The sequence below is a fragment of the Toxorhynchites rutilus genome, chromosome 3 (assembly GCF_029784135.1).
Source record: "Toxorhynchites rutilus septentrionalis strain SRP chromosome 3, ASM2978413v1, whole genome shotgun sequence".
Classification (NCBI taxonomy): Eukaryota; Metazoa; Arthropoda; class Insecta; order Diptera; family Culicidae; genus Toxorhynchites; species Toxorhynchites rutilus.
The window spans coordinates 90,962,018-90,979,807 of record NC_073746.1 but is presented as its reverse complement, the minus strand read 5'-3'; the positions used below and the strand labels follow the sequence as shown (position 1 = coordinate 90,979,807).

Below are 17,790 nucleotides of genomic sequence, written 5' to 3'. Positions count from 1 at the left end.
AGAATTCACCCTAATAACCGATGCTTCAAAAATAGCATGCGGCGCCGTCTTAGCCCAAGAAAACGACGGTATAGAACTACCCATTGCATACGCAAGCAAAGCCTTCACAAAAGGTGAAGCCAATAAATCGACAATTGAACAGGAATTGACAGCAATTCACTGGGCAATTACGTACTTTAGACCATACCTCTACGGGAGGAAATTCACAGTAAAAACGGATCACAGACCGTTAGTATATTTATTTTCAATGAAAGACCCCTCATCAAAACTCACAAGAATGAGGTTGGATCTTGAAGAATTCCATTTTGATGTAAAATACGTTCAAGGTAAGCTAAATGTGACTGCAGATGCGCTATCACGAATAACAATTAATTCCGAGGCACTTAAAACTATAAAAGTCCTGGGTATACAAACCAGAGCAATGACTAGAAAACTAAACGAAACGAATAACGACACAGAAATTACAGACAATAATTCAAACCCCGACGATACTGAGTCTGATCAGCTCAGAGCGTACGAGGCTATTGAACCCCGAGAATGGCAAAACCTACCTAAACTTCTATGCGGACGCGCATTAGAAATGAATAAAGAAACAAACGCTAGCGGAAACAAAAATTTGAAATGCGCAATAATGAATAAAAAAAGAACCGAAGAAAAGTCGTCGACAATAATTGAAAATGCAAGCAACACAAAAGAATCCCTGGGAAAACTAGTAAAGAAAGTTGAAAATATGGCCAAAAACTTGAAAATTAGCATGATAGCTCTAGCGTTATCAAGCGTAATTTTCCAAATATGCAGCGTGCAAACCTTTAAGAAGATTTGTAATGACACGCTCAAAGACTTGCAAATAGTGCTCTACACACCCAAGCGTGTGATAGAAAGCCAAAACGAAAGGTTCGAAATTATAAAAAACAATCACGATACACCCACTGGTGGACATACAGGAGTCACCAGACTATACAAAAAGTTAAGCAGACTCTATTCTTGGAGTGGCATGAAAAAAGATATCAGTAGCTACATCAAGAAGTGCATAAAATGCCAGCAAAATAAACACACAATACGAACAAACGAAAATTTCGTCGAAATTAAAACACCCCAAAAAGCATTCGACTGCGTATCGATTGACACAATTGGACCATTTAACAGATCCAATAATGGAAACCGATACGCACTGACCATTCAATGCAACTTAACAAAATACATCATTATTAAACCCACAATAGACAAACAAGCATCCACCATAGCCAAAGCCTTCATAGAAAACTTAATTCTGGTCTATGGAATTCCAAAACTCATCCAGACAGACCAAGGAACTGAATATAAGAACGAGTTATTCGAAAACATAGCTTCATTACTGAAGCTTAAACAAAATTTTTCCACTCCATATCACCCTCAATCAATAGGAAGCCTGGAAAGGAACCATCGTTGTCTTAACGAGTACGTAAGGCAATTCGTCAACCAAGCACAGAGTGACTGGGATGAATGGTTGCCTTACTACACATTCTGCTACAACACAACACCACACACAGATTTCTCATACACTCCATTCGAGTTAGTTTTTGGAACGAATGCTAAATTACCACAAAACCTCACAACAAGCACATATGTAGAACCAATTTACAACATGGATTTATATTACAAAGAACTTAAATATAAACTACAAATAGCATCAAATACCGCTAGGGAAATAATTGATAAGGTAAGAAAAGCCAGAAATGAGACACAGAAAACCATGGCTAGACCATCAAAAGTAGCCATTAATGATCTAGTATTTCTATCAAACGAAAACAGATCCAAATTAGACAAAGTATACGTAGGACCATATATAATAATTGACATTAAACACCCTAACGTAACAATAAGAGATGATCAAACCAATAAAGTCCAGACTGTACATAAAAACAGAATAATACCATATGAGCAACCCCACCCTAAGGGGAAAGGGATACCTAGTTAGCAGTTAATCCTTCCGACAGTTATTATCAAATGTAAAATGTATATATTAAACAAATATTAAAAATAAATATATTTATAAGCAAATAGAACACCCAACGAAGACAATCCGTATAATCATATTATAAGGATAATCTTTATAAACAAACTTAATTTTTACCTGAATACACGAAAAATGTACATATCACAAACATTGAATAAACACTAAAATTGTAAGGTCAGACGAATCTTTCCACCTAATTTAACTTGAATGACTTCTCAATGTTACGTCATTCTCCGAAAGGGGAAAGGTGTAATATGATCACGCTTAAACCCAACTCATCACTTATACTATTTCGTTTACTATTTATGATTGTATAACTCGACGCGCACCAAGGGCAGCGGCGAGTTTGTCTTCCTTCCGCCCCGCTGCGAGTTTAGCTAGCAGCAGAAATTTAACCAAACATGTGGCGCGCATCCGGCACACATGTTTCAGCACTTTCTTTTCCTATTTACTTTGACCCACAAAGAAGTGCTTTCTCTCTCTCTCCGAAGAACGCGTCTGACCAAGGCCATCACAGCCCACTCTAACTGCTGGTGCGATGCTCCGCCCAGCATAATTTGTAAATATTCTGTGTAGAGTTTAAGCCTATTTTTGTAAACTAGTATTTAAGCCCCGAGAGTCTTTTCTTTGAATATAGATGTCAGTTGACAGTATACAGTAGAGAGGCGACGCTTGTACGAATAAGCGTTTGTGTTTATTAATTTACCAAATCCGAAAGTCTACGCCACTGAATGGCGTAAGTTCCTTCTCCACGTTTACACCAATGCGATTCACCGAAAATCGGAGTTTTCAAGAAAATTTGTTGATGCCAAATGTCTTAAAATTGCATTACTCGTCGAGATTTAATGTTATCTCGAAAACCAAATTTTGTCAAAAAAATTTTTTTTGGCGCTTGGTCGTTTTTTCCGTCTGAAAAGTCGATATTTAACAAAAAGAATTTTTGATATAACTGTAAATCTCGACGTGTCATGCAATTACTGCAATTACTAAGACATTTGGCTAAAAAAAAATTAAAACTCCGATTTCCGGTGATTTTTCGGTTTTCAAAAAATCAAATTTTAACGACTTTAACACTAATAAATGAAGTTCGAATGAGCTACTAGTTTGCATATGGTATATTAACGTGCAAATCAACATTTCGCAACAAGTTCCGAATGAAAAATCGAGACTATTTTTATTGGCACTTCAAACCATACGTTTCGTCTTGTATTCCGGAAAAAAAATCCCCGAATGTCGATTTTTGACAAAAACATTTTTTTCGAGATGACACTAGATCTCGACGTTGGCATCAAAATTTTTTTTCGAAAACACCGATTTCCTTTACTCCTTCCTTGGGTGGTTTTTCGATTTTAAAAAAACTCAAACTCTAACCGCTTTGCGCCACTCTCCCTTAAGTCCGATTGAGCTGATGTTTAGCATATGGGGCTGTCCACATACCGCGCGGACAGTAAAAGCACGATTTCATACACACCCCTCCCCCTCCGTGTACAAGCGTGGACATTTCTTATACCCCTCTCCTTTCCCCTCCCCTCCTCAATTCTATTTTCAAGAAAATAATTGAATTGCGTTTGAACATCATTTCATTTCTATTTCCTGTTTTATGTTTTTTTTCGAAAAACAAAAAAAAATTAAGGGTTGTTTCCGAACCATGACTGAATAGTTGACGTAGGATTACTGTAATATATTTGATGAGGTTCAATGAGGAAAGATATGATTGATGATGTTGAAAAAATGAGTAATCACGGGCCGATGTCACTTGTAATGTTTTATGAGTATGTTTTGCGCTACATTAGAAGGGAGGTGGTCCAAAATCCGTATTTTTTAGCATTATGGTGCATTGGTGCCCAATGCCATAGTAGTGATTTGTTCTTCTCCTCAACATTGCACGGGAAGTTTTTTGTATCGCTCTTCAGTTCATTTCGAATTCCATTTATGTTGTTTTCGGGTAGCTTTTGTTCATAAAAATGCTATAATTGTCTCTGACAATGGGTATGAATTCTGCATCTCTAAGTTGTTCAGTCATTTCGTTATGAATTTACGAAATGGTCTGCAGGGAATAGTTTCACACTTGTTTGCGTCAAGCTCCCGTTTTTCCAGCATTCCAATATCAGATCCCACGATCGCAAAGCACAATTTCTTTTAACTCAGTCGATAATCTAAAAATGCTACAATAAGTGTATTCGATAACTTCGCCCACATGTTTGTCGAGTCATTCTACATTCTAACTCTCAAACAAACTGCATCACGCAGATTCTCTGCAAGGAAGTCACGGTGATATGATTGCAATAGTAAAATTGTCATCACGCTGTTCAAGTTATGCAAAAGTTTCGTAATGTGCTGTAATTTTGGAACGTTCAACACCCAAGTTGCCGCTTAATCTCAAAGTCGTCAATCAGTGGCCAATTTCAGAGCCCACTCACATAGCTGATCAGCAGATTCATCACCCCATAAGTTTGAAACTGATATTTGCTATTTGGTATCATCTAAGCAACAATGATACACCCCACCTGTACAGAACACAAAACTAGGCTGGGTAGTGTACCAATGATCTTCCTGTGTAATTGCTTGTGAAATATTTGGTTGGTCGGAAAGCTCGCGCAGGTTTTAAGAAAAAACTTAATTATATATATTTTCTACCGGTTGTTCTACAATCTTTCGTCAAAAAACTATCATTGTGTTTTTATACTATCTGAAGAGTCGCAGTTTTTGCGCTTAAAAGAATTGGGCAGTGGTCTGAATTTGGGTCATGCGGATAGAATCAAAATTACTGTCAATAAGAATCAAATAGAAATGTCAAAAGATATCCAATAATCAGAAGGGAAAAACAGTGTTACTTGAAGGCAAAAATAATCGAATTAAATAAAATGAATGAGCTACATTTTTAAATCAATTAATGCTAGCGTTAAAATGATGCAAGCACAATATACATTTTGATAGATACTGAAATTTCAGTATTATTGACTTCTAAACTTCTCTAAACTTAATTGTAATTCAATTTTACTTCTAACCAAATGTTTTTATGGTTTTTTATGATTTTGAATACTAGGGTTATATTATTTGAACTATTTTCTTTCATTAAAACAATTTAAAAATATGAGTTACCCAATGTAAAATATTTATTTAATTTCTAGTTTGGTCGCAAAAGGTAAATAAACAGAGCCCGAGTCATGAAAACGTTTGCGCCTTCAATAAGAGAAACGTTTGACAGCATCGGAAAACAGACAGTATGGGGAAAAAATTGCGAGAATTTTTTTTCAAGGAAAATACACTTGAAAAATAAATTCGATTGAGTCCGCATGACCCATGTCTGAATAAGTAATAATCTGAAGGTGCACATCAAAAGCGCATTCCAGCCAAATTTCAAAATTGTTTGCCGGAATGTCAAAGAGACATCAGGTCGCACATTACTCTGGTCTAACACGACGCCCATCATATTGATAATATTGAATGGATCCCTGCCTTCGATTCGTCCAATTGCGAGCTTTATTTATTGTAATTTATCGACTTATTGTTTAATGGAAGTTTATAACACAAAATACCTTTCCAATACCACCAGACACAGAGCATGACTCTGTTCGAGGAAAGACCGGCTTTGCGAGTAGCTGATGGTTTTTGCTAATTTTCCCAAAGTTTTTCCTTTCAAAATTGTTGTCACGATTCGCAACAAGAACGGCAAACGGAAGATGAATAGGAACCCGCAACTAAGAAAACAATGTCGAGCATTTCTAATAAAACAATACTAACAGTTTGTTAGCCTCTCTACACAGTACCAGTAACTACTGAATTGGTTGAATAAATTAGAAACGAGAAACTTACAGATCAGCCGTAAAAAAATCATTTTATGTGTCCACGTGGAAATTATCTGTACCCCCTCCCTCCTCACCGTGGACCGTGGACCGTGGACAAACGTGGACAGCTTAATAACCCATACCAAACCCCCCCCCCCCCCCCCCAAAAGTTGTCCACGTGGTATGTGGACAGTCCCTGAGATGTTTTTTCGAGGTGGTGAACGTTTTGTATGGGGTAACTTTTTTAAATTTAAGGGTCGATTTTTTCATTGGTACCCTAATGCATAGATTACAGATATGCGAGATAAATTTCTACAATCTTTTTTCGTATTATAGTGACTTTCAACACTTTTGGCTAGTTCGTCACGTTACTTCTTTTACTTTCGTCGACTTTTATTTGCTCGTGATCACTCGTACAGATTTATCTGGAAAGGTAATTTTTTTTCGATTTTTTGGTACAGATTATGGAAACGATTTTTGGTTTTTGTGACGGGAAATTAAAATCGTGCTTGAATATGAAATAGCTCCGTAAAAATCTCTGTTGGACAAAAATCGGTTGCCTGAAATGACAGTTCGCTCACATATTCATACTATGCTTCACTTCTCGGCAACTGTCGAGTGCATTTCATCAAACTGGCAGGGCGAGCAGCACGAAACTTTTGAAAACTGATGCAGTCAAAGTTTAGTAAGAGTGTGTAAACACAGAAATGAGTAATTTGATGCTTGAATACTATTTTTTCAACATATTTTGCTATGCAACAAACATTCTGAATTGTACAGATTGCGATACAGATTTTTAAAGAAATAGTACAGATGAAAATAATTTTAAGAATGATTGTGGCAAAACTTAGACTGCTTGCAGAATACCCTCAAAGAAAAATTAAAGATGATAAAATATTTTTAACTTTTCCGGTACAGATGAAAATGTAGCAACAGTGCTCGTGATCTTTAGCGTTAGAGGTACGGATGTTGCCACTACGCCAGATCGCCTCCACGATTTCTACAATCTCTCTTCCCATAGTTGAATGAATAAATAACATGGGGAACTGCGGGTAATGCGGACAGGTGTGGATGTAATTTTAGCTGCTTCGATGTTAAGCATTTTGAGTGGTTTAATATCAAAATTCAATTCGCTGATGGTTATATTTCGGTTTGTAAGTTAACAGAGAAGCGATATTAGGTATGTACGGAAAAGTAAATTCATTTTTGAGTTTAAAATTTAAATTGTTGAAATAATTGTACAGCTGGGGTAAAACGGACCGTTGCCAGTGGGAGTTAGATGGACTGTGAAAAGTATGTTTAATCTGTTCCTACGGAATGCCCTGCGTCTATAAATGAAAATCGAATCGCCAAATGTGGACTGTTTAGAAGCTGACTGGAACCAAAAGCAAAATAATTGAGAGTCTGTTCGTTTATACTGCTGAAAAGCACGATATCACGTCTAGGTGGATTAATTCGATTTTTTCATTATACAACGGACATGCGGGATGAGTTCAGACCTTGGTTGAATAAAATTATTCCTCTCTACGCTTCATATATTACAAACTTGTCCATATTACCCCCACTACATGTCCATATTACCCGCATCGAAAAAAAAAGTTGTACTTTTCGGTCTGTTTTAATTTCAGTAAAAACACCGAAAAACCCTTTTTTGTGAAATTTTTGGCCAACTAGGTAGAAAAACAGTATATTGAATTGCAAGAAACTGCATCAAAGTTTTGGGAAACATGAGTTTCCAAAGATGGGGTGCTCCCTTGGCCGAGTGGTTAGCGTCATAACTAACATGCCAGGTGTTCGGGTTCGATTCCCGTTCTGGTCGGGGGAATTTTTCGTCTAAGAAATTTCCTCCGACTTGCACTGTGATCACGCGTATTCTAGAGCTTGCCACTCAGAATGCATTCAAGGCGTGTTATTTGGCATAGAAATCTCAACTAAGTACTAATAAAAATGACGCAAGTAATACTACGTTGAGACGGTGAAGTTCCTCTAGGAACGTTAGTGCCATTGAAGAAGAAGACGAGTTTCCAAAGATATGATTGAAGTTCTTCTTAACATGTCCGTTTTACCCCCACCCCCCTACTTGTACTCGAGAGCCAAATTTTATATTGATCTATTGAATGTTTGCTACGAAAATGAATTTTCTGGAAATTTAGTTCGTCCAGGAATTACTTAGTATTGAAGGATGTCCACGATAAAATTGTATCATTTGTCGAAGTTCGCTAAGAAAATCATGATTAGCAAGTAAATTGTTCGTGCAGAAGACTCGGCGCACTTATTGTGGTATGTTTGAAAAAAAAATGCCATTACGAGAGCCAAATAAGACAAATAATATCGATTTCGCGCAGAAAAATGTCTTCCTCCTAATACACCGAAGCTGTGGTCGATTTAGGAGCACTCATGAAACAGAATACTCGATAACATCATAAGAAATGAATACAATAAAAAAATCCAATTATATACAAAATCTCATGACCAGTACGAACAGTCTGATTCGGAGACAAAATTGAATGAAACAAATATGATTAAAGCTTAATTTACTCGATTCTTCCAATATCCTGAATCATAAACAAACATTTTCATTGAGATATACCACCTGAGATAATATCAATTGTAAAATATACGGATAGAATGTAGTTGAATTTTAAAATTCATTGGTATGTGATAATTTATACTCATATATTATTTATTGGAATGTACAATGTTTTTTTCCTGTGCTTGTCGTTCTTCTTATTTATTTATATCGAAGAATGGCATGAAAGTCCAATGAATGAATGCACGTTTAATGTTGAATCTGAGAAAGTCGATCAAATTTCATGCGTGTCACATTAGTTGATTGTAATAGCGTATTCGGCATATGATTTATCACTTAAAAAATGAAGCAAACAACTGAAACGATGGATAATTTACTTTGAGCTTCACAAAACAAATTCTCCCCCAGTCATAGGAGCACACAGAAACGTTTGGCCGTAACGTAACTAACCTTTGTTTACTTTTTGAAACACGAAATGGACAAACCAGTATTATGGAATACAAGTCGGACTCGATTATCCGGAGACTCGATTATCCGGGATTCGATTATCTGGAATTTTAGACTCGATTATCCGGAGTATTTTATTTTTGATTTTCGGAAATTTTGAATAATCTGTATAATAAAAAAATTTGTAATTTGTAAAATTGAATAACCAATATGGGTATCAAATGAAAGGGCTTGACAAGTAGAATACCGTTATTTATGAAAAATGCAAATCCAAGATGGCGGCCACTACAAAATGGCGGATTACACATTTTTTTCACAATCCCATCAATGTGGGTATCAAATGAAAGGGCTTGACTAGTTGAACACAATTATTTATGAAAAATGCAAATCCAAGATGGCGGCCACTACAGAATGGCGAATTACATATTTTTTTCACAATCCCATCAATATGGGTATCAAATAAAAGGGCTTGATCCCATCAAAATGGGTATCACATGATAACGCTTGATTAATAGAAAACAGTTATTTATGAAAAATGCAAATCCAAAATGGCCACCACCACAAAATGGCGCCATATTTTTTTTAAAGCCCCGACAATATGGATATCAAATGAAAGTGCTCGATAGAACACAGTAGATCATGGAAAATCAAAGTCCAAGATGGCCGCAGTTCCCAAATAAACGATTACTTTTTAATGGTTTCATTCAGCTTGCCCTGTTTGTATGTATGTTTGAGTGTTTGTAGGATTGTCCCACATTAATTGAAATTTGACCTCTGATTACTGATTGATCTGAAATTTGGAACATACCTTTAATTCTACTGCCATTATAAAACTGCGTATTTCACGATCTTGAAATATTCAATTTGGCTGCTGCTAAAAAAATGGCTGAATGGCTTGACTTGGAGAATACACTACATTATGAACAACACAAACATTGCTATCAACCAGCTATAAGAACTACTTGTTGAGGATCCAAGCCAGCGTTAAAGAGGATCCATCGTGCTTTTGGGATTTCGTGAAGAAACGACAAAATTTCACTCGCATTCCACGAACGTCACATTCAATGGGAACCAGACTAATACGAATGCGGATGCCTCAAATATGTTTGATAATTTTTTTGAGAGCGTGTTCAGCAAAGCGTCACATGTGCCAAAAAGTGACTGTTTTGCCCACATCCCTTCGTTCAACATCAATCTACCCGTAATTGAATTTTCCGAAGACGAAGTAATGAAAGCCATTGATAGCCTAGACATCAAAAAAGGATGTGGCACGGACGGTATACCACCTTTGCTACTGAAAAACTGCTCTAGAGAACTTCCGAATCCCATTGCGTATCTATTTATCTGGTCGCTTCAGGAAAGAACATTTCGAGCGTCTTGGAAAACTGTTTACATCATTCCGGCAACTGTTAGCAGGTGACGAATTATCGCAGAGTATCCATTCTTTGCTGTCTCAACAAAGTGTTCGAAAGACTGATGCGCAATCTCTTATACAACGTGGTGTTTCCTATAATCTTCGACGGTCAGCATGGATTCATGAAGCATCGTTCCACCACAGCAAATCTGATGTGCTACGTTACCACACTGTTCCGTGAAGTTGGAAAAAGGCGACAAATCGACGCAGGGTGCATTGACTTTGCGAAAGCTTTTGACACTGTCCCACACGTCTTACTAGTCGAAAACTAGTTCATATCTCCGCGATCGCACTGCATATGTCTTGGTCAATTCATCTAGATCTCGCAGTTTCAGCATCACTTCTGGAGTACCACAAGGAAGCTTCTTGGACCACTATTGTTCAACATCTTTATCTATGATCTGAGCTTACTGCTTTCATCATTTAAGCTTGCATTCGCCGATTACCTGAAAATCTACAGGGTGATTTCATCGCTTTCGGATTGCTTTGCTCTTCAAGAGGACATTAATACAATGCTCATATGGTGAGGCGATAATGGAATGCAGGTCAACGACAAAAAATGCAGGATCATTTCCTGGTATTTTAGAGTATGCTGCTCCAATTTGGTCCCCCTATTACGTAGTTCACGCTTTGTCAATCGAACGGGTGCAGAGAGAAACTTTTTACGGTTTGCTCTGAGACGACTTCCATGGAACGATCCAGCCAATCTTCCTCCGTATTCCGACCGATTTAAGCTATTAGGATTGGAATCATTAAGTTCCAGGCGCACTACAATGCAGCGAATGCTCATTTTTGACATAATTCAAGGATGGATGTATTGACTGCCCTGAACTTCTCGCACAGATTTCGCTGAACACTACCCCCCCCCCCCGTCGTTTTCGGAACTCATTTTTGTTAGCAGTCCCGTATCATAGGACTAACTACGGCTACAATAACCCTCTTGACTCGTGTATTCGACAGTTCAATGCCGTATGTGATGAATTCGCCTTTAATTTAACGAAACAAAATTTTAAAAATAGGATTGGGAATTATACTTAGTGTTAAGTTCAGTCTGTGCGAGTAATCGCGGACGATGTTAAATAAATAAATAAATAAACATAAATTCGAAAAGGTTGCCGCCACAAAATGGTCGACTATGTATTTTTTGCAATTTGCAATGAAATGATTTGACAACAAATAGAATACAGTACATCATCAAAACATCAGCCATTTTTTAGCGGCGGCCAAATTGAGTTTACAAGTCAAGATACCCATATTGATGGGATTGTGAAAAAATATCTATGGCGCCATCTTGTGGTGACGGACATTCCGGATTTGCATTTTTTCATAAATAACTGTGTTCTACCAGTAAAGCCGTTTCATTTGATACCCATATTGACGAGGTTTTGGGAAACCACATATTGATGGGATTTTGAGAAAATATGTACATAATCCGTCATTTTGTACCGGCCGCCATCTTGTATTTTCTAGATCATGGAATACGCAGTTTTATAATGAAACCAGACATAAAGATGTGTTCCAAATTTCAGATCAAACGGTCAACAGGAATCGGGTTAAATTTCTATTAATAAGGTGCAGCGCTACAGACAAAGTTACAAAGTTACAAAGTTACGAAGTCACAAACATACAAACAGGTCAACCTAGATAAAACCGTTTAATAAATAAGTGCAAATCATAATTATATTACGTTTACCGAGAGAAAATTCGTTTTATTTTTATGACTCGATTATCCCGAGGATTCGATTATCCGGAGTGAAAGAAAAATCAATACTCCAGATAATCGAGTCCGACCTGTATATACTTTTTCGAAGTTTTCGAAATTAGTTAGGAGTTTTTTCGATGAGTCTCGGGAATTTAGAGAATCGCAACGCATCTTCCGAGATTGCAACAAATGCCCTTAAATGTCAATTAACTGAATTAAATCTAACTTCGTAATTCATGGAATAGTTTGCATGAAAGCATCAAGGAAATACAGAAACTCTTGCTATTCATTTCATTCAACTGCTTTTCCTATGAATGTATACGTTCACAAATTTCGAAAATCCTAGGCCTCAAAAACCTAATTTATGCGGGTCTACCTTGAGCATTTCTCCATTGCCGGTTAACTGACACGAAAGCCGAACAATTTAAAAACACCACAAGCAACCCATAATTATATCCGCGGATAGTTACACGCTAGGAGCGTGGGTGGTTGCGGTGGTGGGGCAGTTGCTTAACCGCGCGGCAGCAATGAAGACTGTACAGTTCATGTCATTCGAAGCTCTCATTTTCCTTCAGCTTTGATTCTGTTTTCACTTGTTTACCTGCCATGCGATAATCATTTATTGGTTTCAATATTGTTCGGCTATGAGAAACTATATGTACCAAAAGGGAAGGGAAAGAGTAGCTACTTACGGGGGCGTCTCTATATGTGGAACCGCAGCAATTGATGTCATGTTTCAACGATCCGCGCAGCTCACGTACTCGACGTGATAGAACGGGTATTTATCAGCTGCTTCTCGGGAGAAGTGTCAATCCTTGCTGGAATGCTTTTGTTCACCAGCACTATTGTTGACGTTTCCTTTGTTGATTTCACGAAGCGATATTTGTTAAATATGTAGATTCACTTTCGATTTATAATTTTTGGAATTTTTGACACACTTTATTTTCTTATCTAGTTTTCGTAAACACAAGTAATCACTCATAAAACACTAAAAATTAAAACTTGTAATAGCTGTTCTCATTCATCTCGGAGGTACACATCTACAAACACACTCGTGTTACACTTAAACAGCAATTATCGACGATATCACAAACAACCTGTTACCATGTATAAACATGGATACTGCAGAGAGTTGATCATAGACCGCGGCAAAAGATATTGCAAATTTCCGTTCTACCCCGGCACATCTAAGAACTTCGGCTCAATGTGTTGTAAGGCCCAGTAATACACAACCGGCGAGCGATTAATTTGTTTTTCAATATATGTACTTATGTCCAGAGTTTCACTACCAAGAAATTGAAGATATCTTTCCAAACCGAGTTCGTCTAGAAAACCCCCCGAACGATTCATCAGAACGCTGATGTTGGACTGCACTTGACCAATGTGGAGCGGTTACTAGTCGCCATAGTAGGAGAGAGAGGGAGAGAAATATACACAGCAATAGAGCTAGTTAAAACGCGCGCGGTCGAGGGTACGAACGATACTACAAGAGCATGTCCGATCGAAGCGGTCAGCAATTGAGAGGTAGTGCCTTTGTGATAGCGAAAATGCAGGGTTGTAGTTGGGGGCGATGAATTGTAACTGCCTGTTATCAGCTGTTTGAGGAGTCTGTAAGGTTTTTTTTGTCTTACTCCCACTTCCTTCAAACTCCTACTCTAGCATGTATTTATTTATGAAGTTCCATGAAATATCTCACATATCACCTCAAAAATAAACAAGTTCGTATTTAATTCATAAAAATTAGTGATTTTTTTCGAAACAGATGTGGATTGCTGAAAATTCTACATTTGATTTCTGTGAACTTTAGATTATTCGAACTGATATCTTCTACAAAGCATCTGTATGGAGAGGTAAGCAGTTATTTTGTTTGATTTCAGCGATTAATTCGTATTCAAAATTATGTTGTTGTTTGAGAGTAAAATGAGCCATCATTGGATAACGACCTGCAATGTTATGTTTTCTAAAGTTAATATATCTTATCACATGTTGCTCTTCAAGGGGTTCCTCTTGTGGCATTGACCCGGAAAAAAATTACCACCCCAACCAAAACCCAGCCTCTTTAAAGCCTGCCTTTTGTGTTTCTTACTACGTCTTTGTACATACTAGAAAATGTTAATTACGACTCCAAGGCCCAATTTATTTTATTTATGTAACTACTATTTAAATAAGTTTTTTCAACAAATTTAGATAAGAAAAACGCATAAATCTAAATGGGAAAAAAGTTCGATTTGACGACTTTTTATTTCTTTTCATCCTTTATAAGGCCGTGACAACTACACCCATACCTCGCTATACGGTCGCTCTTTATACGGCATTTCGCTATAACGGTCCTCTTCAATTCGGGCACGTTTTAGATTTACGGCCTGAATGAGGATTGGTTCAAAAATCCCTTTTTTACAGAAGTGAAAAAATATTTGCGAGACAATAGCTTAAGCAACATACAAATTAAGCATGTTTGTATGAGTTTGTATTAGAATAATTGATTCGTTATACGGCTTTTCGCATTGCGGCCGAATTTCGTGGAACGTATCTAGACCGTAAAGCGAGGTATGGGTGTATATAGCTACCCACAATATTTTTTTCTTCGCCGCTCATGAAATGTTATTTCAATGTTTTCCTTAACCAAAGATTTCTAAAGGTGTCTGACAATACTTCAATTTTTTAGGGCTGCTGAAAAAGTACCATATTAATTTGGGAGCCATTTTCATGTAGAAAAGACGGTGGATTATGTTGGATACGTAGGACTTGGCTGACCAAACGAACCGTTTTAAACGGGACAGTACCGTTTTTTTGACCATTTTTTGTTGTCCCGTCTTTTTACCAATCTGTACCGTATTTTGAGTATTAAATATATACATTAGAGTGCCAATGAAAATGGCCATCTCGAATTTAATTAAAAATGTTGATTCCCACGAAAAACCACCCTATGCAAAATATCAGCTCAATCGAACTTCATTTACTAGTGTCGCACAGCGGTCAAAGTTTGAGTTTTTTGAAAACCGAAAAATCACCCTCCCCCCTTGGGTGAAAATCGGAGGAAATCGGGGTTTTCGAAAAAAAAATTTTGATGCCATATGTCTTCAAATTGCATGAAATGTCGAGATCTACTGTCATCTCGAAAAAATTTTTTTGTCAGAAATCGACACTTTGGGTCGTTTTTTCGGAATACGAGGCAAAACGTATGGTTTGGGGTGCCAATGCAAACGGCATATCGATTTTTGATACGGGACTCCCTGCGGAATGTTGATTTGCACGATAAAATACTCTCTGCAAAATATTGGCTCATACGGACTTCATTGTCACAGATCTCAAAATTTTAGTTTTCTGAAAATCGGAAAATCACCCAAGGGAGGAGTAAAGGAATGCGGGGCTTTCGAAAAAAGTTTTTTTAATGCCAAATGTCTAAGAATTGCATGAAACGTCGAGATTTACTGTTATCTCAAATTTTTTTTTGTCAAAACTTGACTTTTCGGCACTTGGTTGTTTTTGTCTGAAAAGTCGATTTTTGACGATTTTTTTTTTCGAGATAACAGTAAATCTCGACGTTTCATGCGATTTTAAGACATTTGCCATCAAAAAACTTTTTTTGAAAACCCCGAATTCCTTTACTCCCCCCTTGGGTGATTTTCCGATTTTCAGAAAACTTAAATTTTGAGATCTACGACAATAGTAAATGAATCGCGCAAACCAACAATTCGCAGGGAGTCCCGTATGAAAAATCGATATGACGAGTTTCATTGACACCCTAAGCCATACGTTCTGTGTCGTGTTCCGAAAAAATGACTAAGTCTCAGAGTGTCGATCTTTGACAAAAAAAGAATTTCGAGAAGACAGTAAAAAAAATTTCGAAAACTCCGATTTCCTTTACTCTCCCCTTGGGTGATTTGGGTTAATTTTGATTATTTCATTACAATTCTTCAACATACAACGGAGGAAATGTTTTTCACTAATGGAGTGCAAACTATTCTAATAAATCTAGTTCATTCAGGTGGAATACAGGAGGCAAAATTTCTCAAAACAGTTTCAAAGTAGCATTATTGAAAAACCTTCCTGTTCAGATAGATGAAAACATTTTGTTTGATGAGCGAACAATGATTGAAGGAATTGTAATTAATGAGATAAAAAGATGGAACAAAGATCCGTGCCAGTTGTAATTACTGAACGAACTTTGATCTGGAATTTGACAAATTTTATAATAACATTTTCAAGAATGATATTCTTTTTCGTACAGTTGCTTCTTTATCAGAATATGCTTTCATGGTAGAGAACAAAGCAGTTAGTTTATACCCCCTCCTTTTCCTGAAAAAAATATGTCACCCTTCTAAACTCGAGTCGACCGCGAGTAATCGGATTTCTACGTTATTAATATTAGAATTAAGGAAAAATGTATATATACTAGTAACGATACAGTAAGGCTGAATCGTGAAGTGTCGACAGCTGTCAACCAAATATTGTTCACAAGTCATTGAGTTTTGTACAACTAGTGCAATTTTTACTGCGTTGAAAATGTCGAGTTTCGTAGCGAATAAGCACCACTTGGGAATGGTTTAGACGTTTTAAAAATAATGATTTTGATGTTAAAGTCAAAAAGTATCCGAATCCGTTGGTCCGTTTAAAGTGAGCTCTTGCATAAAAACGACCAGCTTGTGCAACCAGACACGAGTCGATAATATTCCATCATGACAACGCTTGACCTCATGTCGCTGTTCATTTTAAAAACTATTTGGAAAATAGTGGGTGGGAAGTTCTTGTTCACCCGTTCTATAGCCTTTTTTTTCAGATGTTACAAATAAACTGAAGAGTTTGAGTATTTTGGTTATTGTTTAAGTCATATTTGAAGATAAATTTTATATAAAGGTTTTTGAAAATTCGAAAAATTGCCAAATGGCAGTTAAAAATAAGTTATTTTTCATGAAAAATCGCTGCTCATAAAAAGTCGAAAGAATGAGATATTAAACGTAACGCTTTAGATGATTCAGTTTTACATGCTGAAAAAAAAGATATCGATACCACTAGTTGAAGAGAAACACGCGTTTGACAATTCGTACAACAATACTGTATCCCTTGAGATGACTTCACATTATGACTGTAATTTTCCAACGAAATCAAATATCGAAAAATCATTTTAGGATAACATTTCTGAGGACATAAGCTGCCCAAAAATGCAAAAAACGAAAATTCTATTTTTTCGATGACCGGGGTCCCCCCTTAATTCAAAACAGGGTATCAAAAATTGGCTGGATTCGTTCTTGGCTTCAAAATATGATGCTTCTTTTGCAACTCCGCCTGTGAATGAAGGATCTCTATAGTAGCATGTCCAAAAAAGAACCTGAAACTATTGAGAACCTGAGCAGAGGGTCCAAAGCCCCTAAGCAGGATGGTTGTAATAGCTGTTAGCCATGGTTATTATGGATAAACCCTCAAGTCAGAAACTCCCTCCGTTGAAAAATATATCGTCCATTAGAGAAATATCAAAGGAGTTTCTCGGCAACCTTCTCAGGAAGTCAAAAAGTCAAGAATTGTTGGAAAAATTTGAAATGTAATTCGCGCGATGAATAAAAAAATAAAGTTCGAGAGCTTCTAAAGCAGTTTTCTCAGTGACCTTCTCAAGTCAGAATGGATGATCCTGATTCCTCTCACCCATTCCCACTAACAATTTTCCCTCTCATGATAATCGCAAGCGAATCACGCTATACAGACGACCCTTGCGATTTTCTAACGACGAATATCATACTAACATTCTTCCCCTTCCCCTGGTGACTGTAAGGACGTAACCGGCGTCGTTATTGACTATTCAAAGCTCGAATCACCGAAACTTACACAATGAGAATGATTCGCTAATTCCAAGCGTCATTTATCGTGTTCTTTGTGCAAATTAGTTTTTCAGGTCAATCACGGAGGGCAACTACGAAG

At 37.0% G+C, this 17,790-nt stretch overlaps 1 protein-coding gene across 1 annotated transcript in view; it reads right to left on the bottom strand.

Annotated features, from left to right (window-relative positions):
* The window catches only part of LOC129779604 (protein NDRG3), a 171,883-nt gene extending 158,561 nt beyond the window's left edge, over positions 1 to 13,322 (bottom strand). The window contains exon 1 of the mRNA XM_055787180.1: positions 12,570 to 13,322. Coding sequence (XP_055643155.1) covers positions 12,570 to 12,610 — 41 coding nt within the window. The 5' untranslated portion in view covers positions 12,611 to 13,322. The remainder of the gene's footprint in view (positions 1 to 12,569) is intronic.
* Between the last annotated feature and the right edge of the window lie 4,468 nt (positions 13,323 to 17,790).